Genomic DNA, 25728 nt, shown 5'->3' on the forward strand with positions numbered 1-25728 from the left:
TAATAATAATAAATGAAAGTTTTAAATATTACTAGGCCTAAATAGAAGTTTTAAATGGTATTGGGTTTCTGATTAAAAAAAAAAAGAGGTAAAATGCAAAGTGTTCATATCTGGTAACACATACTCATCTGCAGCAAATAAATGTACTCGGGAAAATAAATAATAAGATAGTAGTTAGGCATTTTTAAGCCTTGATACATTAAAAAGATACATTATTTACAAGAAAAACTAGACTCAAGCTTATGATCAGTTGTCAGGTAAGCTCTGGTAAGAATTAAAGGAATAAGATAGTATTGTATATACATCTAGACTTGGATTCTTTTTTAAATTTTTTTTTGCGGTACGCGGGCCTCTCAGTGCTGGGGCCCCTCCCGTTGCGGAGCACAGGCTCCGGACGCGCAGGCTCAGCGGCCATGGCTCACGGGCCCAGCCACTCCGCGGCATGTGGGATCTTCCCGGACCGGGGCATGAACCCGCGTCCCCCGCATCGGCAGGCGGACTCTCAACCACTGCGCCACCAGGGAAGCCCTAGACTTGGATTCTTGAATTTGTTTTTATTTAAGAATCCTGCTACATAATTTTTTTTTTTTCTCGGTACGCAGGCCTCTCACCGTTGTGGCCTCTCCTGCCGCGGAGCACAGGCTCCGAACGCGCAGGCTCAGCGGCCATGGCTCACGGGCCCAGCCGCTCCGCGGCATGTGGGATCCTCCCGGACCGGGGCACGAACCCGTGACCCCTGCATTGGCAGGCAGACTCTCAACCACTGCGCCACCAGGGAAGCCCTACATAATTTTTTATAATGAAGAAATAGCATCCATAGAGCCTGAGAGTTTTGTTGACTTGCCTCAGGTGAGTAATTAGATGGTACCAGAACTAGGACTTACACATTAAATAGCAGAGTAAACTTGGAAAGATTGCCCTTATTTTAGATCAATGTTGCCTCTTAATAAAATGATTGTTAGTCTGGGACAATCTCCTAGTGATATCACCCAGGGTTTTGAGTAAACCAGACTTGGACACAATTCTAGCTCCAATATTTATTAACGTGAAAATCTTGGAAAAATAACTTTCTAAACTTTGTCTATTGAACTGTTTCCACAGATATGAAACATGGGTAATAATTGTCATGTTGCATGTCTCTCCTAGTGATGGGATGAAAATGGAATCTTATGCTATTCCTCAGCTCTAGCAGATGCTTGGTAAGCTCTTGTCCTCTTTCCCTTCAAATCTCAGTAGCCTATGATTTCATGATTTTATAACTCTGGTGTGTTATCAGAAATAAACTCACAGATTAAACATGATTATAGTAGGCTTTGAAGAACTCCAAGAAATGTCTCCTGAAACCTGGAATCTCTGCTGAGGTTCCCTTAAAGCCATATTCCAGATGTTTTTGCCTATGGAATATCCCCATTCTCACCTAATCCAGTAGTGTGAAACCATATTGAGCAATGGAGTAGGGAAAATAATGAGGATTTGGGAGACTCTGTGTAACTCCCCATTGGTGGGTAGTAAGCCTTTTTTAGTACTAAACTAACAGCAACATTAGCTCTGTAACTAAGAATAAAAATATTGTTACCTGGTTTTGCTTCCTTTTTAACTTGTGACTCTGAAGGGGAAAACAAAAGATAGAAATTTTTAAATCTGAAAAAATAAACTACAGCACAAATTCATTTTTGGACACTATTTTATTTCATTTACCATAATTTGAAAAAGCAGAATTTTAGTAAAAATTATTTTAGTTTCCTACTGGCTTGTCAGTACTGGACTATTGAACACACAGTAGTTAAAATCATGATATGTACTTGTCTGTCACTAAGTTATTGCTACTGCTAATGGATTTCAACCTGAATTTTCTGTTTTCTCAAGATTATTGTTGTGGAGAATAGTCCTAATGTCCACATAAGATAAATGACTTGATGATAGGAGTTGGAAGAGTTTTTCTTAAATATATGTAATTGTGATTCAGAAATTTAGACCGTGTTATGGCTTGAATTGTGTGCCACAAAAAAATATTTGAAGCCCTAATAGAAAATAACTCAGAATGTGACCTTATTTGGAAATAGGATTATTTGCAGATGTGATTAGTTAAGGTAAAATGAGGCCACGCTGGAGTAGGGTGGGCCCTTAATCCAATCTGACTGGTGTCCTTATAAGAAGAAGAAAAAAGACACAGATAGAGACACACCAGAGCAGATGGCTGTGTAATGATGGAGGCAGAGATTGGAGTGAGCCAACTACAGGCCAAGGAACACCAAGGACTGCTGACAAACACCAGAAGCTAGAAGAGATAAGGAAACATTGTCCTCTACAGGTTTCAAAGGGAGTGTGGCTCTGCTTCTATCTTGACTTTGGACTTCCATCCTCTAGAACTGTGAAAAAATCAATTTTTGTTGTTTTAAGCTATAATAATTAGTTAAGGTGTGGTTATATGGGGGTAGAGAGGATCCTTAATTCAGTAGGACTGGTATCCTTGAAGAAGAAGAGAAAAGATACAGAGATAAAGACAATGGGAGAAGAGGTTCATGTGATGACAGAGGCTGAGATTAGAGAGATGCCTCTTCAAGCCTAGGAATACCAAGGATTGCTCACAAAAACCAGAAGCCAAAAGAGGCAAGGAAGGATTCTTCCCTACACCTTACAAGGGAAACATGCCCTGCTGACACTTTGATTTCGAATGTCTAGTTTCCAGGACTGTGAAAGAATAAATTTCTGTTGTTTTTAGCCACCTAGTTTCTGGTATTTTATTACAGCAGCCCCATAACACCAATACAGTTGGGAGACATGAATCAAAATTTTAACTGTTTTGAAAATCATTGCTGTGTTTTCTTTTAAAAAACTGTTTGCTGCCTGCTATAGCCCTCAGAAATGTTCATCTGACTCAGGAGCCCCCACAAAATAGAAGAGCGTGGGCAGCTTTTTTTCTGACAGGATGTCTGTGTTCTATAGTAATCAGCAAAAAATAGTCATTTGTTTCTTCTGAACTATATAAATTTCTCAGCGGTTTCACTTTGTAAATAGGGTTTTTTCCTAGGAACAGGTAGTATAGCTAAGCATATGTTATGTTTGTTTTATTTTAAAAAGTTGTTCAAGAATAAAATTTTAGTATAATATTTGCACTAGAACACATTTGCAAAAAACTATGCTATTCATTATAAATATGGAATGAAATGTACATACCTGGCTTATCTTCTTTTTTTACTTGTGGCTCTAAAAATGAGTAAACATTAGTAATAACGATTATATAAAAATATTTATTTCCTGTACTCATGCATATTTCTTTTACATATTATTGTTCTTTAATCTTCCATATTAATTTTCTTCTTATGATTGCAGCAGATTAATACACACACAAGTAAAGGTTCCTCATTATTAATCACAATAAGAATTTTTGAGAAAAATTGGAAACATGAACTAAGATTTTTAATGAAAAGTTAATGAAATCATACCCAGTGAATGAAGTATAAAGGAAAGTATCAGCATAGCAAATTCTCAGAAACACAAGTAAGACAACCAGCACATTATCTGCACAAAATAGTTAAGCCTTTGACTTTATGCAAAACACACTCAACAACAGAATCAGAGGATGAGTAAAGCAGGCATTTAAGATTTGTTTTTTGTTTTTGGCATGTATAACATACGTGGAGACTTGGGCTTGACTTCTTTGCCTAGAAAAAGTTTAAAAATTATTAAAAACTGAGTCATTCCATTGTTATTGGATCAACATTGTATATGGTAGAATATTATATATTTGAAAATCAAACACTATAGACCCCAACTATCTTTCTTTATTGAAATTTTTACAGGATATGTAATTTAATGTCCCAGCCAAGTTACTAATTGAAAAATCATTTAAAACAATAACAGTTTAATTTCATTGCACCATTAAAATTTTGCTCACCAACTCGTGTGCAATGTTAACTGTTTAATCTAATGTTAAGATGGAAGATACAATTTTATTTTGAGAATTACTTTTAGCCTTTCATTATCCAAGATGAAAAATTCAAGACTACTGCTTTCATTTCCATTATCAATATGTTATCTGTTCCAGTATAATATATTAAATAGCGACTGCTGCTGAATCTGGAATTCTTGATGACCCAAAATATACCATATGCTTCTATTGCATATTGGATTCCTAGTTCAGGGGTTGGCAAATTTTCTGTGAAAGTTCAGATATATATATTTTTTGACTTTGGAGCCATATGATCTCTGTCGCAATTATTCAGCTCTGTTGTTGTAGCACAGAGCAGCCATAAGCATTATGTGAATGAATAGAAATGGCTGTGTTCTAATAAACCTTTACTTACAGAAGCTGGTGGCCAGTCTGCAGGCCATGGTTTGCCAACATCTGCCCTATCCACAGGAAATTTTAACTTTCTTTCTTTTTTATCTCAACAAAGATTTTAACAGTAAACAAAGCACCTTTCTTTGATTCTGAATTCCTAGATTAACAACATCCAATACCTTTCCATAACTGCTCTACTAAACTTCTTAAGAATGCTACCTTTACTTGTTTTTTCCATTTATTGACTCCCATTTAATCATTAATTCACTATCATCTAGCTTCTATTCCCAACATTATATTTATCAGGCATCTCTGATCACTAACTAATTCCCCCTTACTTTCCAGTATCAACGAACATATGTAACTATGTTGATCACTTTCTTCTTTTTAAATTCCTATTCATTTGGCTTCTGGGAAGGATGTACATAACATACTCTACTGTAATAAGATAAACATTTATACCATCCTCTTCATTGTCAAAAGTGTCCTAGTGACTTCCACTTTTAGCTAAATAAAATAGCAAGCACCTGATTAGTTTTCGCACTTGAAACTACAGGAAATAGAAAAAACTATATAAAACATGGTTTTAAAGATATTGGACATCAGACAATAAAGGACAGTGATTTTTAAGTAACGAAAAACAAATGAGGTGTGCTCTATGATTATCCCAGCTTAATGCCTTGAGAAAACTGCAGGCTGTTAGTGCAGGAATAGAGCTGATTTGATGAGATCGAACTGGGTGTCTTGAGAGACCAAGACAGCGAGAGATCAGTGGTCAGAGTAATATAAAGTAGGAAGCTAAAGAGATTAGAAAGAGGGAGAAAAAAAGATTTTAAAAAGTTTGGAGAATTTGTGGAAGGCTCCCTCAAGTCTTCAGATGAGCACTGCCAGCCTATGCGCACAACGAAACTACTTAAGGTAGAGAAAGAAATAGTAATAATACTGTAGCAGTTTATAGTAAGTGTTGAAGCTGGGTAGTGTCAGTCCTTCAGCTTTGTTCTTTTTTTTTTTTTCAGTTTTGTGTTGGCTATTCTGGGTGTTTTCCCAATCCATGTAAACTTTAGAACCACTTAGTCAACATCCACAAAATAACTTGCTGAGATTTTGATGGAAATTACATTGTATCTATAGATCAAGTTGGGAAGAACTGACATCTTAATGTTGAATCTTCTACTTCACAAACATAGAATATCTCACCATTTATGTAGAGATTTTTATTCCTTGATTCTTTTTTTTAATCAGAGTTTTCTTCCCTTCACTTTTTATTTGGCTAATTTCTATTTAGGGCTCAGCCATCTCTTCCTCAGAAAGCATTTTCTGATATGGTTGGACAACTTTTCCCCTTTATGTGCCAACATTATTTTTTTGATATCTTGATCATTGTTTTTTGATATCTTATTCACAATATACTGTAAATATTAACTTAAGTGAATACCTTCCCTTCTAGACTGTGAGATATTTGAGAACAGAGATCATGTTTATTCATCATTGAATCCAGAGAGCTGGTGCAATACATGGTTATGTGATAGGCACTCAATTATTGTTTGTTCATTAGATAAATAAATGAAATAATTAATGAAAACAAGAGAAGGTAAATAAATGGAGAAGTTGAGTCAATGAATGTAGGAGAATATGTGAATTCAGAAATTACATTAGAACACAAAAAAATGTTAAAATTACTACAGGCTTTCTTTGACTTGACATGACTATTCACCTCTCAGCTTTCTGGTACCCAGACAAAGATAAAATGTGCAATCAGTTATACAATTCACACTGTTTTAAGTTGTAAGCAAATAAGTTGTTTAAGAGAAGCACAACAATTCTTGGTAATATTACCTGAGATAAATTTGTTTTATGGGTTCTCAGGAAAAAAAAAACTATAATGCAGTATAATGTAGCAGATAACATCTTCGACAATATCCCCACCCTAATTATGTAACAGTTTTCATAGGACTCTGCCTACTGCTCTCAACATGGACCAAGCACAGTTCAATAAGAGAACATATACACACACAAATTGTGTACAAATATAAGGATGTTCAATTATGCTCTTCAAACCCAACCAGGTTAAGAAAATCTTGACTTAAAAGTTCTGCTAATTCGTACAATCAGGTTGTGACAGATACTGGATAACTATCTATTCCCACAAAGCTGTTCAATAATGAAATCTGGGTTTCAGAGCTGGTTCTTCATGTGCCCTCCCATATATACTTATTTCCAAGTTTAATTTCAATTGCAGTCCTCTAACAACTAATTATTCTGCTGTTCTCCTGTATTCTGTGCTATGGTTTTAATGTGTCCCCCTATAAGAAATGTTGCAGGGCTTCCCTGGTGGCGCAGTGGTTGAGAGTCCGCCTGCAGATGCAGGAGACACGGGTTCGTGCCCCGGTCTGGGAAGATCCCACATGCCGCGGAGCGGCTGGGCCCGTGAGCCATGGCCGCTGAGCCTGCGCGTCCGGAACCTGTGCTCTGCAACGGGAGAGGCCACAACAGTGAGAGGCCCGCGTACCGCAAAAAAAAAAAAAAAAGAAATGTTGCAGTCTTAATACTCAGTACCGCATAAATGTAACCTTATTTGGAAATAGGGTCTTTGCAGATATAATTAGGTTACATGAAGTCATTAGGCTGGGCCCTAACCCCGTATGACTGGTGTCCCTATAAAAGGAGGAGAAGAGACACAGAAATGGACATGCATAGAGGGAAGATGATATGAAGATACAGGGAGAATACCATGTGATGACAAAGAGATTGGAATGATTCACCTAGAAGCCAAGGAGCACCAAGAATTTCCAGCAAGACCAGAAGCTGAGAGAAAGGCATGGAACAGATTCTCTTCCAGAACCCTCAAAGAGAACACAGTCCTGCCTACCTTGATTTTGGACTTCTGGTGTAAGGAACTGTGAGAGAAGAATTTTCTGTTTTAAGCCACTCATTTTCTGGCATAGTTATCACAGCCCTAGGAAACAATACAATTCTTTAATCCAATCCACCACTGTTTCTCTTTGTAATTACCAAGAACATCCACACTGGTCACGCAAACACAGGCTTTTTTCCATTGTTCTTTCAATTCTGAAGCCAGAGAGATTTTCTAGGATGCCTGTCTGGTTATGTCAGATATCACATCTCAGTGTAAACCACGTACTGCCTTTATTAACTCCAGCTGCCTCTGCCTGCTCTATAAGGCTACTGATGAATCTAATTGTTGCATATCTCATCACCCTCTTCTGTACTATTTTGTACTCTATGTTCAAGTTATACTGAAGTATTGTATTTCTAAAAACCATCTTAAGGTCTCTTTTTCTTCTGGGATGTCTTAACTGTTTATCTCTCTGGCTAGAACATTCTTCCTCCTTCTTCATCTGGCTAAATCCCATTTAGTATTCAGACTAGCTCTGGGGTCTGTGGTGAAGTTGGGTGCTCACTTCACTCTCCTTCTCCCATGAGGATGGTGTCTTTTTCTGAGCTGGGCTGCCTTGGGGAAGGGGAATGGCGGGAATGCGGATCTATTTTTCCTACTCTCGTCAGTGTGTCTTTACTTATTTCTTTTCTTCACCCAGGTGTTTTAAGACCTCACCTGGAATCCCTGACTCTTGTGAAGGTATTTTCATGCACAAAGAGTTGTTCAAATTGATGTGTCCTGGGAGGAAATGAACATTGGAAATTCCTATATCACCGTCTTGCTAATGTCAGTCCTAAATATTCTTTAGCTCTTTTATATTCCTAGTTTCATGATCTCATACATTCAGTTATAAGAGTATATAATATCAGTTTAAAATCTGATGAAACTTCACAGGCAAACATATCTGCAGATATATGAATGAATAAAGTGCATGTAAATGTCTGTTTATACATAGTCTAAGACTATATATTTCCTAAGGTCCATATTTAGGCTGCAATAAGCATAAGGACAAGTGTAGAATGTTTGTTGGAGGAGAATTCTGTAAAGGCAGTAGTTCTCAAACAGCAGCATCACCTGGGAACTTAAAAATGTAAATTCTTAGCCCCATCCCTGACCTTCAGAATCATAAACTCTAGGCATGGGCCAGCCCACCAGGTATATCTGACACATGTTGAAATTTGAGAACCATTGTTTGATAACCATGACATTTGTTAACAGCATTCATTTAACAAAAAACTATGGTTATTTTTTACAATTCTGAATTCCATCTAATCGTGTATGTCGTATTTCAGCAAATACGGCTTAATTAAAATCAGAGAAAGCCTTCAATCTACTGAGACATAAATGGATAAAGCTAAAAACAGAACATGCTTATGCTGATTATAGGGTGTCAACTTTTCAATATAGATGACAGTAATAGTATATTCAGATGTTTGTGATTGAGATCTGTAAAGTATGTGATGTGAAATCTACTTTATATAACACAAGAATATTTTATTTTTACAAAGGAAACCAAATCATTGTAACATTGATGTTCTCATGGAAGTGATAATTGGCTCCACATTCAAAGAATACAGTTCAATAGTAAGTAGCAATATAATAAGTATATACATACATAAATATATTTGTTCATTTTAGTTATGGAGATTTTAGTATTTTCTGTTTCTATTATAGCTTTTGTATTTTCTAAATATTTTGAATTGTATTAAAACAAAATGTCAATGCAGTATTTCCCATTTCTACCCTTACACTGCATAGACTTAAAAGAATAAATGGTCATAGTCAACAAATAAAAAAAGAAAGTAAAAGGAAAAAAATTAAGAGCCAAAATATTCTAAAATATTAGACACATGAATGATAAAAATCATAGCAGTTTAAAATTACATACATAAAAGAATAAATAGCCTATCTACATCTATATATATTAAGGAATTTTGAAAGTAATGTCAGACAAAATTAATAAAATTTTGACTTATACAATCAGAAACTACTTATTTCGTAGTACACTGCAACAAGCAGTAGATAAAGATATCTTAAGTGTTGGGTCAAATTCTCATTCAGACACTCATTTACTGTGGAAACTTGACATGGCCATTTAACTTGTTTGGTTCTCATCTTCCAAAATGAAAATAATAATGTAAGAAGAAAATAATAATAATGTAAGAAGTTAGATTAGGTGATTTTTAAGATCTCATCCAGGTCTAAAATAATATATTTACACTAAATATTAATTTAAATCTAAATAGTAAATCATTTAAAAGGGAGATTTACTTCATATTATAATAGAGAGAAATGCAGTCTGAAAGATAAGAAGTAAAAAATATTGTTCACGGCATCCTTTAAATTTAAAAGCAGCAATACTTTGGCAGTATATTGAGATAGTGTTTGGAAAGTTCTTCAGGGTCTATGGTGGTTATGCAGCTTCCTGGTTACATGAACCCAGTGAAATTTATACACAGAAATGATTTTTTTCAGCCTCATTGGCTTTGCATTGTACTAAGTTTTCTAGGCACCAATTATTTTGTTAACTTTCTTGAGGCTGTACTAACAATAAATTTCTATGGAATCTTTTTAGTTATTCAAGCATACTAGCATTGACAATTCTGTTCTCACAATGCCTCCCAGACAGCTATCATACTTTGCCTCAACTGTGTGGTGAGGGACCCTTTGGGTCCTACTTCTTGATGCTCAAAAAGGATTAAAGTGATGCTGATGAAACTGTTAGGCAGCAAGTGCTTTGTTTGCACCATGACCAGGTATAAGAGATTAAAGTTAAGTTAAGAGAGAAGCAGTAGAAAGAGGAGGTTAATCAGAAACATTACTTTGAAGTCTTTTTTTTAATATAGAATTTAATATAGTGCTGATATCACACCATAATTATTCAACTATTCAATCATTCATTCAGCAAGTGTTGACTCAGCATTTAGTACATGCTAAGCACTTCACTCTCCCAAGAATATTTAGTCTATAAGGCTTACCTATTAATTGAGACTGAATTATTATGGACGAGTTTAATTCTGGTGACAGTCATAGAAATTAGATTTGGTTGAAATGCCATGCTACGTTCATCTCTTTCAAAGGGCATAGAAAATTATATCAATTCCAGATATGACATATATCCTTTGAAAAGTTGGAGAAGACTATAAAGAGATAAATGGACTCATTCCAACTATCTTTCTAAGAAAAATGTATATACCACAGTAAATTCAAACTTAATAAATTCAAAATTGAATCATGATCTATTATTCTCTCTTGTAACCAAGTACTCTATCTTGGTAAATGGTACTACCTTCCACCTACATTTCCAACCAGGAGGCTAGAAGCCATCCAACATTCTTCTCCATGCTTTGCCACCCCTATTCAGAGTCCTGTTCATTCCATTTCCTAAGTATACCTTGAGTGTACTTCCATTCGTTCATTTCCTCCTCAGTTTCTGCCTCCATTATAGCCTCAAATATATCATTTTCACCCTCCAGTTTCCTTTCTCACCTGATGTCCTTTCCCTTCTTATCACCTTTCACTGTACCACACTCATTTATTAAGACAGCTCAGCTGTTGTCTCTCTTATGAAGACTTTCTTGACCTCTTTCCATGATGGGTTAAATGCCCCTAATCTGTACTCTCCCTATCCAATGTAAATTATTATCCCTGTATATCGTAATTATTTGCAATACTCTTTAATTATTTACTCATTTGCCTTCCCCAAATAAATTGGTAAGTTCACTAGTCAGGGACTGCAACTATCACCTTAGTATCCTTTGCACTTGTTCACTGTCCACACATAGTCAATAATAATGAACAAGTGATAACTCTGTATCAATGGAAGGTTGCTCTCTTGAGTAATGCGTACACTAAATACATTCTCACTGATGACCCATCGAAGATGCTGCTAAAATATTTGGGAAGGGGTTGCAAAAAAGAGAGAGCTCTTTTAACTCTGTGACCCTTCAATAAAACATATTATCAACAGAAATCTTCCATTTTTTCTCTACAGAGGATATTTTTCACAATTGTATTGTGATCACCTTGCTTTGGGATACATGAAAATAAAACACGGGAAAGTCTGTGCATGGGATTTATTATTAATGTTGTGATCATTTCATCTAAGAAAAGGAGGAAATTATACTATGTTTAGCTGTGACTATTGTGTAGTTTTCGCCTGGAATATAAAATGCATTGGGGAGCATTTTAAATTGATTAGCACCACCAGGCACAAGCATGTTTTAATTATTAAGATTTACTATATTACCCTAAACACCTCCCCATCACATCCTGATCCTTTAAGTGGGTCTTAGGAAAAAATGAGGCAATAAGAAATGAGCCCCCACTATGATGTAGGCTCAGTGAGATTCAATCCTTAGTTTAAAGGTCAGGGCTTTGATTAGGGCATGATTTAGTGGTGGAGGGTTTGTGAGGAGGAGAGCACAGTAAAATGTCTGAGTTTGGATTGGCCTCTTTAAAGTAGGGAGGCATGACCCCAAAGGAACCATTATTTTTGCCATGTTAGGTATTGGTCACATTAATCTCAGTTCCGGAGCTCTAGGATATTCTGTTCTGAAATCAGGGATGTGAGAATAGAAGAGATAGTAGTTAATATTATTTCTTTTCATTTCTACTACACCCACATAAACAGTCTCATTTTCCTTTCTTAAGATGTTTTGTGTCATTGGGAGCTAAATTTGAACAGCGTATGAAAGAAAAGAGAAGATTCCTTATGTTTGTCCACAAGAGAGATCTGAAATATTTTCCTCTGGAATATGATTCAGTTATTAAATATACACCCTCTTTTAAGCATTCCACAAGTGTGGAACATTTCATCACTGGCTTGAGAAATATTTCTATATATAAATATCACTGTGTTAATCTACGAAATCAAAAAACAAAACAAAAATTAGCTAAAAGCATTGTTTTTAAAACTGTACGATATATTGTGTTACAAATAGTATAAGAGCATGTTTATTCATAGAAGAAAGAAAAAAGGAGATTGAGAATAGGTTCAAGTAATTAATAAAACTATAATTAATTAATTATAATTAATATAGCTAATATAAAGCTATAGTTTAGAATAGCAAAAAAGATATAAAAACTAAGCAATACATTAACATGGGGAAAAACTGAATTTTTGTAAATTTTGTAATATCAGAATAACTCACAAATTAGCCTGGAGACAGAAACCATTCTAATCGAGCTGTCTTCTTAAAGGCAAGTGTCTAAAAAGCTCTGGAGCTCTGTTTTTGTTGTTGTTTTTTTTTATTTTAGAATAATCAGATCATCAGCTTCCTCTATGGCAAGTAATAAAGTCTTGGTTAGTGAGTTGCTTTTGCCACACTGAAAGCTCTTCCTCAGTTAGTTTTTAGAGTGAGTTGAAATTGGGAAGGAGAATTTTCAATGACAATTTTATATAAAGGGCAAAAAGAAAACATTTTTTATTCCCATAAATTAGAGAAAGAAGAAAATCTTTCTGTAAAAAACCTAAAAACTAAAAATTATGTCTTTTGAAGGAGTCTAAAATGCATACCATTGAAGAAATATCTAAAGGAGATGAAATATCTAATTATTGGCTCTTTGTTTACACTCATGCATAAGTAGTGTTTAGTAATTTTAAATGACGCTATCGTTATTCCTCCTTTTTCTCTGGATAGAGAGGACTTTCCTAGGATTCATAGACCATGCATCTCTCCTTTAAGCCAGCTGAGAAAAATTGTACCTATCACAGGTTGATTCATAAGCTACTAATGGGACTGTGCTTGACTGATTGAATTGGCTAAGAAATATTTCATCTCTAGAAGATACATTTGACCAGAAAAACTTAAGGCTACAGTACTCAAGGCATTATTATAAATAAAACGAGAAGATTTTAGTACGGAAGTGGTCTACATTCAAAGGTCAAGCAGGAAAAGGGTTATATCTTTTTTCCACAAAATAAAATTTTTTTCCACAAAATAAAAATTGCTTAAATGAAAGCCAATGATTTCATCTCTTTCAGATTTTGAAAAACTGTACCAAATTTTAATTCTGAAAAATTGTCTCATGAACCTATTAGCATAATTTATAGCTAACACACTAAAAGTTTATTTTGTGCCCAGAACCAGACTAAGCATTTTTTTTTTTTTTTTTTTTTTTTTAGTATGCGGGCCTCTCACTGCTGTGGCCTCTCCCATTGCGGAGCACAGGCTCCGGACGCGCAGGCTCAGCGGCATGGCTCACGGGCCCAGCCGCTCCGCGGCATGTGGGATCCTCCCGGACCGGGGCACGAACCCGTGTCCCCTGCATCGGCAGGCGGGCTCTCAACCACTGCGCCACCAGGGAAGCCCCAGACTAAGCATTTTAAATAGAATACTTTAACATTTATAGTAACCCTCATGAGCTCAATTTCTCATTTTAACAAATTATTAGACAGGCTTCCAGGTCCATTAGCTCCATTAAGCTCTTACTACATTTGTTTGTTCAAAAACATTTACTGAGCTCTTACTATGTGCTAGAAACTATTTTAGGCACAAGTAAGAATGAAATAAACCAACAAAAATCCTGCCCTAAGGAACATATGGTCTACTGCTCTGATTTGTTATTCGTATCATCCAGATTTATCTAAGGATTACTTAGATAATCAGTTCAGTTCAAAATAGGTGTATCACCACTCCAACATTTTTTTCCCACCACTGCCCCCATCTCTATTTATATTTTTCTGAGAATAGAATGATAATATTATATTTGAGGTTCTAAATTTGGCAGTAAACTATATCCATGATACATTGGCAAAAGGAAGGTACACTCATTTTATGTTACCTTGAAGTCAAAGAGGACAACTTGTGACATTGTAAGTCATTTGCTCACTGCCTTAGAAATCAAGTTGAGTATACGAGTGTGGTCATTGATATGTTGAAAGAAGCTAGGTCATCCCACCTATGAATTCTGTAACCTGGGAATTCATTTCATCTTTATTTCAGCTTCCTTGCCTGTAACTTGGGCAAAATAATGAAACCTAAATCACAAGATTTTATGAGATCCAATTATGTATGTATGTGAATAAATCCTCTTGATTAATTGATTAATTGCTCCACCAATATTAGTTATTTTTTTCATTTTCCAGGATTTGGATTAGTTGGCATTCAATAAATGCCCTTGGACTTACATAATAAAAATTATTTCAATTTTCTTGATTTACTGTAAGTTTCTTCGTGGTAATAATCCTTCTCAGCATATTATAATGACACATACCTAGTGACTAATCAGCAAACACTAGTTTATAATAGAAACAATGGTTGACCTACTGCATTTACATGGCTATCTGCAGGGATACTTATGAAGTATTTAACACCAATGCCACTTGCTAGCAATTACTCAATTTTCCATGTCAACATAATTTTAATAAATTTTTTATCCCAAAAGAGAATGACTGCTTCCTCCCCCAAGAATTTACAGTACAATTTTTTGTCTTCTTGTTTATGGGAAAAAAAATAAAAGGAAATTTTGAGATAGCAATGCCTGGGCATAAATTTATTATTCATGTTAGCATATCTTCATCGTTCTAATTGCAACACAATCAAACATTGCTTCCAGTCTTCCTTATTTAGTTTTTCTTCTTTTCTAAAATATATGTTGTTATTAATTTAAAAAATTCTATCATCTTTGCTCTATTGCTTCCCCAATCTTTTAAGTAAGTAAATGTGTAAGACATCATTTTTCAAAGTGTGTTCAGCTGAACACCACTATTATATCACAGAAAAGATAACATGGTTGAATAAATATGAGAAACATTGGCTGGAAAAATGTTCAGCAGGTTTTTTACTATCAGATTTTCATAATGTGTTCATATCTATGATGAACTCCAAGAGGTTTTCCCAGACTTATTTAATCTCAAAACTCTTTCATGTATCAATAATTATGGCTAGTCTTCTATGCAAAACACTTTTCAAACTACAAGTGTAAGAAATAACTTATACTGCAGTAACACTTCTCCCTTTACAGTTAGAAAGAAAAACTCTATAACAATAACGTTATTGATTTTTACTCTTAGCTGAACTGTATAAAATTATATGGTCTTTAAAGGCAGAAGGATTTAGTTCAAGGTTTTAAAATTAAAAGTGGTATTATTACACAAGTAGGGAAATAGTACACAAGTAAACTTAAGTAACAAATGAGAGATCTATATTGAAAAGGAAATTGTTTGATTTCCATGGTAATTAAACAAAATGAAATGCTTTAGCTGTTATGAACATAAATTCCCTTATCTCTCAGGTGTTTAACACTGGAATTAGTGTATGCCTTAGTTTTTAGCATTTTTCCATGTATTATTGCCTTTATAGATACTGTAACCCTGTAAAGTTGTAAAGACAGTAGCTGTGAAATCTCTGTTTGATAGATTAGGAACCAAACTACAGTTTCCCTGATGTCACAGCTCCCATTCTTTTTACTCTGCCCAGCTGTTTTCCTAACTAAATGCACTCTCTTTTCCCTTTTTCAGACAAGATTTTAAACTAATAGTCTACAATGTATACAAAATATACAATGTATATTTTCTAGCCCCAATTTCTGACTTCCAACCAAAGGCCTCAAAATATAGTAATTTGGTTTTCCACCCATTGAGCTCCACCAAAATTGCTCATAAGATCATCAGTGACTCCATATTATATATTCCAAAGAATACTTTTCAGTCTTTATCTTACTGCAAATTTCTGCTATGTTTGACATTTTGACAGTTTCCTCCTCCTTGAAATTCTTTCCTCCATGGTTTCTGAGACAATGTCTCGAGCTTCTAAGAGAATTCTCCTCTTTCTCTTTTTTAACTCCTTCAGAGTCTCCCTCTCCCCCTCCATTCACTCTTTACATATCAGTGTCCTTCCTGGTTGCTTCCTCAGTCCTTGCTCCTCCCCAACACACTCCCCTCGGTAGATGTCAATAACTCTCATCATTTAAGCCAGCACACCTTTGCTGGAAACTTCCGAATTAACTACTGTGTTTTCTCCCCAGCTGCCTGCTAAACACACTTCAATGCACATCCCACAGGTACCTCTAATTCGACATGTCTCTCCCACACCTCTACCCCAATTAGATTATAAGTTCTAGGAGGACAGGAACTTGACTGTGTTTACCAATGGGTGTCTGCACTTACCAAATTGTTACCGAACCCAGGTCTGGCTGCTTGCCACTCTAGAGCCAGTTCTCTAGAGAACATTGTTGGTAGGAAAGGAAAGCTTGCTTTATTTCGGAGGCTAGCAACCTGGGGAGAGGGTGGACTCTCCTGTCCTAGAACCAACTCCCGACTGCTGTTCAGGGGACAGGGGATTTTATTTATTTATTTATTTATTTATTTTATTATTATTTTTTTTATGGTACGCGGGTCTCTCACTGTTGTGGCCTCTCCCGTTGCGGAGCACAGGCTCCAGACGCGCAGGCTCAGCGGCCATGGCTCACGGGCCCAGCCGCTCCGCGGCATGTGAGGGGATCTTCCCGGACCGGGGCAAGAACCTGTATTCCTTGCATCGGCAGGCGAACTCTCAACTACTGTGCCACCAGGGAAGCCCCGGGACAGGGGATTTTAAAGGGGAGTTTCAGGCTTGTATTGGCGGAGGGAGGGAGCAGAACAGCACAGGTAGTTCTGACAGCCATCTTGCAATCAGTAATGGGGTGGTCTGATCGGAGTCATCTTGGTTGTTTTAAGTACAGTTAGTCTTTAGTTCCAGGGTTTGTTCCCATTTCTCTGAGGCCAGTTCTTGGAATTGTGGCAGCTTATGTCATGGCTACAGCCTGGTCATCATGTAGTTAACTTCTTCCTCCTGGTAGGGGTGTCAGTATCTATAAGACAGCTCACGGGATATGGCTCAGAATATTATCTGTAGTCCTTAAGGAGGAACTAAAGGTCCTTGACTTTGCTTAATGATTAAACTGTTATTAGTTGGTCTCCTTTGACTGTTTTCCTTTGTTTCTGCATTTTCTCACTTCTCTAATTAAACTTATTCTTTGGCTAAAGTTTTTCCACAGACAAAAGGCAGGCTGAGGACATGGGGCCCAGGACCATAGGGTCCTGCTCCATTTCAATATCCCCTATAATATAATAACTGCTCGACAAAAATTTGTATAATAAATATGTCAAAACTTTACATAACACATATAGCTTCCTTTTGCTAAATCTGCACTTCTCTTGAAAATTCCAATCCCAGAAAATGACATTACTGTCCACACACTATCCCAAGAGAGAAACCTGGGAGTTATCCTGAAGTTTTCTCCACTCCACTCCCTTTTCCATAGTATGGCAATTTTACTTCCTAAATACTTCTGTAACAGCTCTCTTCTTTTCCTTCCTACCAGTGCTCTATGAGAATCTAATAACTCTAGAGGCATTGGTGCAATAGTCTCCTGCCCCCAACAGACTTCCTGAAACTATTGACATCCTCTGTATCATCAGTCTCTGTAATTAACCAGACTGAGCAATTTGAAATTCTAATTTAAGTTGTATCTCATTTTGCTTAAACTCTTGTAGTTGTTCCCAATTTCCCTTAGGAAGAAGGACACAACCCTTACTCGGGACACAGCTGTTCCTCTCAAGCCTCACCTACTCCTATCCTCCACGCAGACCTTTTGCTGAAGTGAAGGTGAAACACTGGTGGCTCTAAATGTTCCTCACTGCTTCCCTCCTCTAGCTGAGGCTTCTGCTACTCTCTCTTGTCTGCAATATCCTCCCCAGGCTTTCTTCACCTGGCTAATCTTCACCCATACTTTGAGACTACTCTTCTATTCTCTGCTTTGGGAATTTTTCTCTGAACCAATAGGCTGGAAAAATAAAACTTTCCTCTGTTTACAGAATTCACTCTGAACAACTTTTTCTTGTTTGTTTGATTTTAATTACTTAGTCCTTTTTTTTGCTAGCATTAGCTCTTTATTTACTGATCTCTGCCTAGATAAAATATATTTCTTGAGAGTTTAAAACCTAGCAAAGTATTTAATGCATGGTAGAAATTCTATAAATACTTATTAAACTAAACTTAGCCATTGATCCTACTATAACTTAGTTTAGTTAATGAAACTGAGATTTAATTATCTCTACAATTTATAGGAGCCCTGCATATTCAAATATCCAATGCTTTCTGGTTAACTTAAAGATGTACATAAAGTATTGTGTGTGTGTGTGCGTGCACACATGAACATGTATGTGTGTGTGTGTGAGAGAGAGAAATAGGGAGAGAGAGAGAGGAGGGAGGGAGAGAAAGAGAATGTAAATTCTCTCTATAATCTATTAAGATCCAGTTAATAAGGTTAATACATATTTCTCTTGCAGGATCACTATGGTAAATTTTAAATAGATATTGAACTGTATTTATTTTATACTATGATAGATGTAAATTAAATAGAATAACCAATTGGAACTAAGTTCTTTAAAAGATATAGGCTAGAGATACTTTGATGACTGATAGGTGTAAGGGCATCCTGTTTTCTTTCACTAAGTCATTCACCTTTGTATCAATATCTCAGCCAGCTGGTAAAATAAAAAGACAGTTTACCCTTGACATACAGGTACTTCAAGCAATATACGTGGATTTATTCCTTTTAAGCTCAAATGAACACACAGGTACAAGCAGTGCCTGTTTGCCTGTGCTGTGTCACAAGAAAGGAAGGGTTGATTCCTCAGTCATTTCATGGATGACCAAAGTTCAGAAATCATCCAAATGAGACAGTGGATGGACAATGTCAACCAGTGCTTAGTTATTGTGAGGACCTTGCTTCTAGTTAGAAAGCAACCATTCAAAAACACATGTACACTTTGCATTAGCTAAATGTATAGAGAGAAGCTTGACATATTTTTCTTCCCTGGAGATAAGGGCAATCTTAGATGTCTACGAATTCTATAATTTTCTTTCTCAAATTTTAACCTAAGAGTCTACGTATCTAACAAGCAACCAGGTGATGCTGATGCTGTTTTGTGGACCACCCTTGGAATAGCAAGGATATGGATGATAGCCTTTTAATTTTTTCTGCTTTCATAGCTCTTGAAGGCACTTTCACATATGTTATATCATGTGATTTCACAATAAGTCTGTTAGATTAGCATGGAATACATTGTTGATGGGAACTCTATTTCATAGGTAAAGAATGAAGGACTCAGAACTTAAGTTTTGTTGTAAATCACTCCATACCTATTGTCCTAGGGTTCCTCTCTCTAAACCATCCTGCCTCTGTTGGTCTTTTACATTTAAAAAACTATCTCTGCATGTGCTATACTGCAAATGCAAGACACATGTCAAAAATAGATTTTTTAAAATAATCATTAACCAATGTCTCCCTTTCTATGAGGATAATTTTGTTGATCTGCTGTGGCTATGGTGGCTTTTGAGTGATTTTCTGTCTCCTCTGAGAAGGAAAAGGCTGCACAGCTCACAGCAGAGATAATATAGGAGCTGAGACACAAAGTTAGAAGAAACCCATTCAACAAACATTGCTATCACACGATATGCTAGAGGAAAAGATGTGCAAACAGACCAAGGCTGGATAATTCATGTTGTGTATTTAAAGACAGAGAAAAGGGGTGGGTGGGAAAGTAAGTTGCCAAGAATGGAGGGAAGATAATTCAAAAAGAGTCATGTACCAAAATGCTCATTGCAGCTCTATTTACAATAGCCCAGAGACGGAAACAACCTAAGTGTCCATCATCGGATGAATGGATAAAGAAGATGTGGCACATATATACAATGGAATATTACTCAGCCATAGAAAGAAACGAAACTGAGCTATTTGTAATGAGGTGGATAGACCTAGAGTCTGTCATACAGAGTGAAGTAAGTCAGAAAGAGAAAGACAAATACTGTATGCTAACACATATATATGGAATTTAAGGGAAAAAATGTCATGAAGAACCTAAGGATAAGACAGGAATAAAGACACAGACCTACTAGAGAATGGACTTGAGGATATGGGGAGGGGGAAGGGTAAGCTGTGACAAAGCGAGAGACAGGCTTGGACATATATATACTACCAAACGTAAGGTAGATAGCTAGTGGGAAGCAGCCGCATAGCACAGGGAGATCAGCTCGGTGCTTTGTGACTGCCTGGAAGGGTGGGATAGGGAGGGTGGGAGGGAGGGAGACCCAAGAGGGAAGAGATAAGGGAACATATGTATATGTATAACTGATTCACTTTGTTATAAAGCAGTAACTAACACACCATTGTAAAGCAATTATACTCCAATAAAGATGTAAAAAAAAAAAAAAGAATGAGGGAAGTTAAACAGGTAAGATGTTTTTGATATGGACCTGACATGAAAGGAAAATATTGAAAAGTCACTGAATAGACGAAAATCCACAGAATTGGTGATCTTTTTAAAATGTCTTTGTGGTGGTGGATTAGACAAATGGAAGCCACATGAAGAAATACGCTGGGGGCAGTATAATGCAGTGGCAATATAATGCAGTGGCAATGAACCTAACACTGTGCCCCTACACATACCCAATTAGAAAATGTAACTAGCATAGGCTTCGGTAGATCTTTGAAGAGGAGATGGAAACAAGATGATTAAGTCATGGGTTTGTATATTTATTCAGGCAAGAGATGATGAGAACTAGACTAGGGTCTTTTTACCGAGAGAGAAAAAAAGGAAAGACCAAATTTGGGAAACATATAACTTAGTACGTACTTGGATGTTGGGTTCTGAAAGAGAAGGGAAAGCTGCAAATGACTCGGACGTTTAAGTCAGTGTAACTGAATTCTGAGTCATGAGTTCCATTTTTTGGGATAAGAAACAAAAGGAAAAGAGAATGTTAAGGGATATTGAGTTCAATTTTAAAACAAAGTGGTGTCCAGGCAGATTAACGATGTGAAGATTTTGATGAGGCAGTTAGAAATGCAGTTACAGAACTCTGAAGATTTTGTTTATGAATATCAGTTTTCTTGATAAATAAGGAAAGTGAATTATTGCTTATTACTTATGCAAGTCTTTTTTGGTTTTAATTACATTACTACTTATAATTAATGTCCATTGCTTCCCGAAAAGAACACTTAGCTATTCTCCAATTACCTAATGAAATGCATGCCCTGTTTGCCATCGTTTTCATTAGGGGGTAAAAAACAAAGAATTTAGAGGCTAATAATATGCCATGTCAAAAATAACTAATTGCTACAATGTTGCTTCAGTTTTTTAAATTGTAGTCATCTTTTGTTGTTTTATTTTTAACTCTGTGGGTTAAATGTTTTCGTTTCTGTCAAAGAAAAAAACTTTTTTTTTTTTTTGAGGAGTAAGAGATGACGAACATGGTCAGATATTATCTAGAGGTCAGTGTAATATGAAGCAAGAAAACTATCCTCTGGGTTTGGCAACATGTTAGTGGTCACCTTTGCAGAAGAGATTTTAGGAGAAAAGATTGCTCACCAGAAGCGTCCTCATGTACACTCAGCTTTAATTTAATCTATCCTTTCATTGTTTTTACAAAGCTCAGGGGAGGATTTTTTCTTCCTCATAATTAAGCTAATGTCCTCCACCTATAGTGTGTATACCAACACTTGTCATATCTGGGGCAGTTCTCTCCAAATTAATATCTCCCTACGGATTTCATGCTCCTCCTCTCCCTGGAATGCTCCACCCTATCATAAACGTGGAAACCACAAACCTAGTTCATTGATTCCACCTGCTGGAATACAGTATTTTGTCTCCTTTTTTTTTTTTTTTTTTTTTTTTTTTTTGCAGTACGCGGGCCTCTCACTGTTGTGGCCTCTCCTGTTGCGGAGCACAGGCTCCGGACGTGCAGGCTCAGCGGCCATGGCTCATGGGCCCAGGCGCTTCGCGGCATGTGGGATCTTCCCGGACCGGGTCACGAACCCGGGTCCCCTGCACCGGCAGGCGGACTCTCAACCACTGCGCCACCAGGGAAGCCCTTGTCTCCTTTTAACAGCAAACTGCTGAAAAAAGTAATTGCTGTTCTGCATCCACTTATTACTGATAAATTCTCTTATTAATTCCTCTAAGCTTCTTTCTACTTCCACCACTTTACTAAAAATGCTCTCCACTTGGTCACAAAATGACAGATTTTTGTCAAATATAATGGCTGTTTCGCAGTCATCATGCCCCTTGACTTTCCTGAGACATTGAGACTGCTGATTTTTCTACTTTTTCTTGAAAGTGTCCAGGCTTTGGGATACTGATACACTGTGTGTCCCGATCTTTCAGGTAACACACTTTCCTTTTTACAAGTTCTTTTACTTTCCAAAGAAGCTGCCTTTCATTCCCTTCTCTTTTCTATCTTTCTGTTTATTGAAGAAACCCTTTTCTCCTTTGGCTTGTAACTCTAAACCTCTAAGCCCATAGATACAAAACCTTGTGTGAGGATTCAGAGTGAATATTCCCGATTTCCTAGTGTCTCTAGGACACCTCTGTCCACACCACTTGCATTTCCTTTGCAACTTCTACATTTCATCACCTTCTTCATCTTTTCGTGCTTGAGACCTTAGAGTCATATATAGCTAATGTCATCAGTTTCCAGCCTTTTCCTGTGAAACAGCTTGATGATTACAAAAGCAGTGATACCACAGTACAGAGAGTATGATTGTGATTGTTGTATTCATATAACTGAAAGGGTATATAACAAGATGCTGTTAATATTTTTCAATGGGTTGCTAGGTCCTGTGATATTTAAAAAACTTAATTCCTAATAATTCCACACAGAATATTAGTCATGGCTATAAATAATATTTAAAGTAAACAGAATTCACTTCCTTAATGCTGCCTCTCTACCTCTCCCTATCAATTTCTCCCACCTTTATAACTCTTAGATTACTATAAAAGTAAGCTTTTACTCATATGGGCAGACGTCATTGCTGCAGTCCTGCCATTTTCTGTTCCTCATGTAGCCCCTGGAATCTCCTTTGGTCCTTGATCCTCTCCTCACTGTCTCCTGCTTATGCCATGCTCATCCTTGCCTCCGGGCTAACTCCTAAATAGAGCTCCCTTTTATTGAATCTGAACCAAATGGCAAACATCAACTGGATTTCTTATAACAACCCTACCAGGTGAGTATTCAATAGACAAAAAAATTAAAACTCAGAAACGTTAAGGAATTTAGGTCACACCCCCAGCAAGTGGCAAAGAGAGTGAAATTCATGTTTTTCTACTATAAAGCTGACTTCTGCCATGCTTTATAATCACCTTCCTGCCTCAGACGCTCTTGCATATTCCTAAAATCCCAGCTTAATCCATCATCTCCCTGAAGTTTTCACTGATTGACACAGACTACAGGAATGTCCCCTCTCTCTAGACTCCTAGAGCACTCTTCACAAATGTAACTAATTATTTGGTAGCCATCTTTCAATAGTTCATGTCTATGTCCTTGAGCATATTCTCTTGGGATGGAAACAATATCTTATCACTTGTTTCTAAACTTTGTATCAACAAGCACAATTCTTGACATATGGCAGTGATATTAGTATAATATATGTTGTTAATAAATTGTTAATTGATTATGTTTTATAATAAAATAGCCCTTAGTGCTGATTTCTCTTTCCTTTTAGGAAGAGAAAAATAAATATAACATAAAAACAGGCATAATTATTTAATGTCAACCAATAATAGGGAATTTATAGTGCATATATTACTATTTTCCATTATATACCAAAAGTAAAATAAAGCATAAAACACAATGCTATGCTTACAGGAAGGGGTGACATCATGCACCTTTTATCTGGCGAGCGATTTTTCGCTGACCCCAGTAAGGGTGCTAACAGCAGTAAAGTAATTTATATACATAGTTTTTCCTTTTCTTCAGATATATCTAAAGTTCAATTATAACTTTTGATGTTAAGACTCAATGTATCATTTTGTCTTTATCATGCATTTTTCTTACTGTTTAAAATTGTTGATTTTTCCATTTATCTTCCAGAGAATGCATATTTTCAGATTTTATAAAGTCACTTAAAATGATTATTTCATTCACTAAAAATACAAAAACACTTAAACAATCCCTTTTGATATGCTGACAATACTTTTCGTAGAAGTGACAATAATTTGGGTTACTATTTAACCTATACACAGAAGGATGAAGCAAGAATTACTTAAATGTAGGTTAAAATTTGTGAAAATTAGTATATGCAAATATTTTAACACCAACGATATGAATGCATGTACATAGTATCACTTTCACTATAGGGAGAGATATAGATATAACCTTTTGCGTATGTAGATACAGACATGTAAATATGTTCATATAGATATAAAATATTTGGTATAGGGTTAGCCCTAGAAAGACTGTAATTAATTGGAGTTTTCCTCAGGAATTTTAGTCTTTTTTTTCCCCTGAACTTTATTCTATGATGTTTCTTCTTCTAACTTTCAACACCTGTCTTAAAAGTGACCAGCTAATCTCTTGTCTTCCTTTCTCGCAGAAACTGTTTGCAGGAAGTCTCTTGTAAAAGTATTCCAATTTTCAAATTAATGGTCAGTAAGGCAATGGATTACTCCTCCAAAGAGTATTTGGATATTTAATTAGCGGGAAAGAAAATAGTTGAATCTGTTATGTTGAACTGTATGAAACTACTGTTTTTGAGGTAAAAGATGTTCGAGTACAGGTGATTCCATAAGGTTCAACCAATTATAAGAATAAGATTTAGGCATTTGTCACAATCCGGCTAAATTCTCTGAAAGTGAAATTGTCCCCTTAGCACTTTGTAAACAATGTTCAGTTGCCCAGTAGATAAATGAGGAGCAGCATATGTTAACAGTTCCAATGCTTTGACAAACGTATCTGAAATTTGCTAACAGAAAACAGAAGCTATATTAATTTTAGCATACTTTTGTGTATGGCTTATTACAATTAAAATATTTGGGGTACACAAGTATTTTTTCAATGTTTTCAGCATTTCAAGGCCTTACACAGCCGGATTGTAACACTGGCCTTGTTCATTATAAACAGAATATATACTTATATGTAAATCTTACAAAGTGTCCTTACCTGCTTTGGACATCTTTTCATCTTTTTTAATTTCAGGTTCTGGGGTGAGACAAACACATACACACACACAAACAAACAAATTGGAAAAAATAAGCATTTAAAAAAATCCGTACTAAATAGAATAATAGGCAGGTTTAATAGATTTTTCTCATTTGTCCTCAGTTTCAATTATAGTTACATACTTTTATCAGTATACAATGGAATATGTATTTATAGTAAACTATAAAGTAACTTAAGCAAACAACATTGGTTTAAATTCCAGTTTGCTAAAAAGTTTTATACTAATCAAGTAATTTGGGATTTTGTCTTTAATAAGAGCCCATCTCTTATAATTCATAAATTCTCTAAGCATTGCAAATAAGGAAATTAGCCAAAATGGCTCAGAAAAAAAATGTGTTGTAATTTTTCCTAATTTGACCAATTTAAGTGATTTTCTACTTCTGACTACATACGTTGAATTCATGGAGCTCCACCTGGTGGTTAACTTAATCATTTCAAACTGGTATAATTATTGTTTTCCGTAGTATTTGTTATTAATTTTATAAAATAAATTGGATTAACTTCAGTATAATAGTATAAACACATTAAAATAAAGGATTGTGCTTTCTTATTTCCTAGGA

At 36.0% G+C, this 25728-nt stretch overlaps 1 protein-coding gene across 9 annotated transcripts in view; it reads right to left on the bottom strand.

Moving 5' to 3' along the window:
• Positions 1-25728, bottom strand: part of TRDN (triadin) — a 373465-nt gene that overhangs the window by 45925 nt on the left and 301812 nt on the right. For all 9 annotated transcript variants that reach the window (XM_073789556.1, XM_073789557.1, XM_073789553.1 and 6 more), the window contains 4 exons: positions 25109-25147; positions 3639-3665; positions 3178-3207; positions 1577-1606 (listed from right to left, as the gene is read on the bottom strand). In XM_073789556.1, the coding sequence (XP_073645657.1) occupies positions 1577-1606; positions 3178-3207; positions 3639-3665; positions 25109-25147 (126 nt within the window). The remainder of the gene's footprint in view (positions 1-1576; positions 1607-3177; positions 3208-3638; positions 3666-25108; positions 25148-25728) is intronic.

The sequence above is a fragment of the Tursiops truncatus genome, chromosome 12 (assembly GCF_011762595.2).
Source record: "Tursiops truncatus isolate mTurTru1 chromosome 12, mTurTru1.mat.Y, whole genome shotgun sequence".
In the NCBI taxonomy this organism is placed as follows: domain Eukaryota; kingdom Metazoa; phylum Chordata; class Mammalia; order Artiodactyla; family Delphinidae; genus Tursiops; species Tursiops truncatus.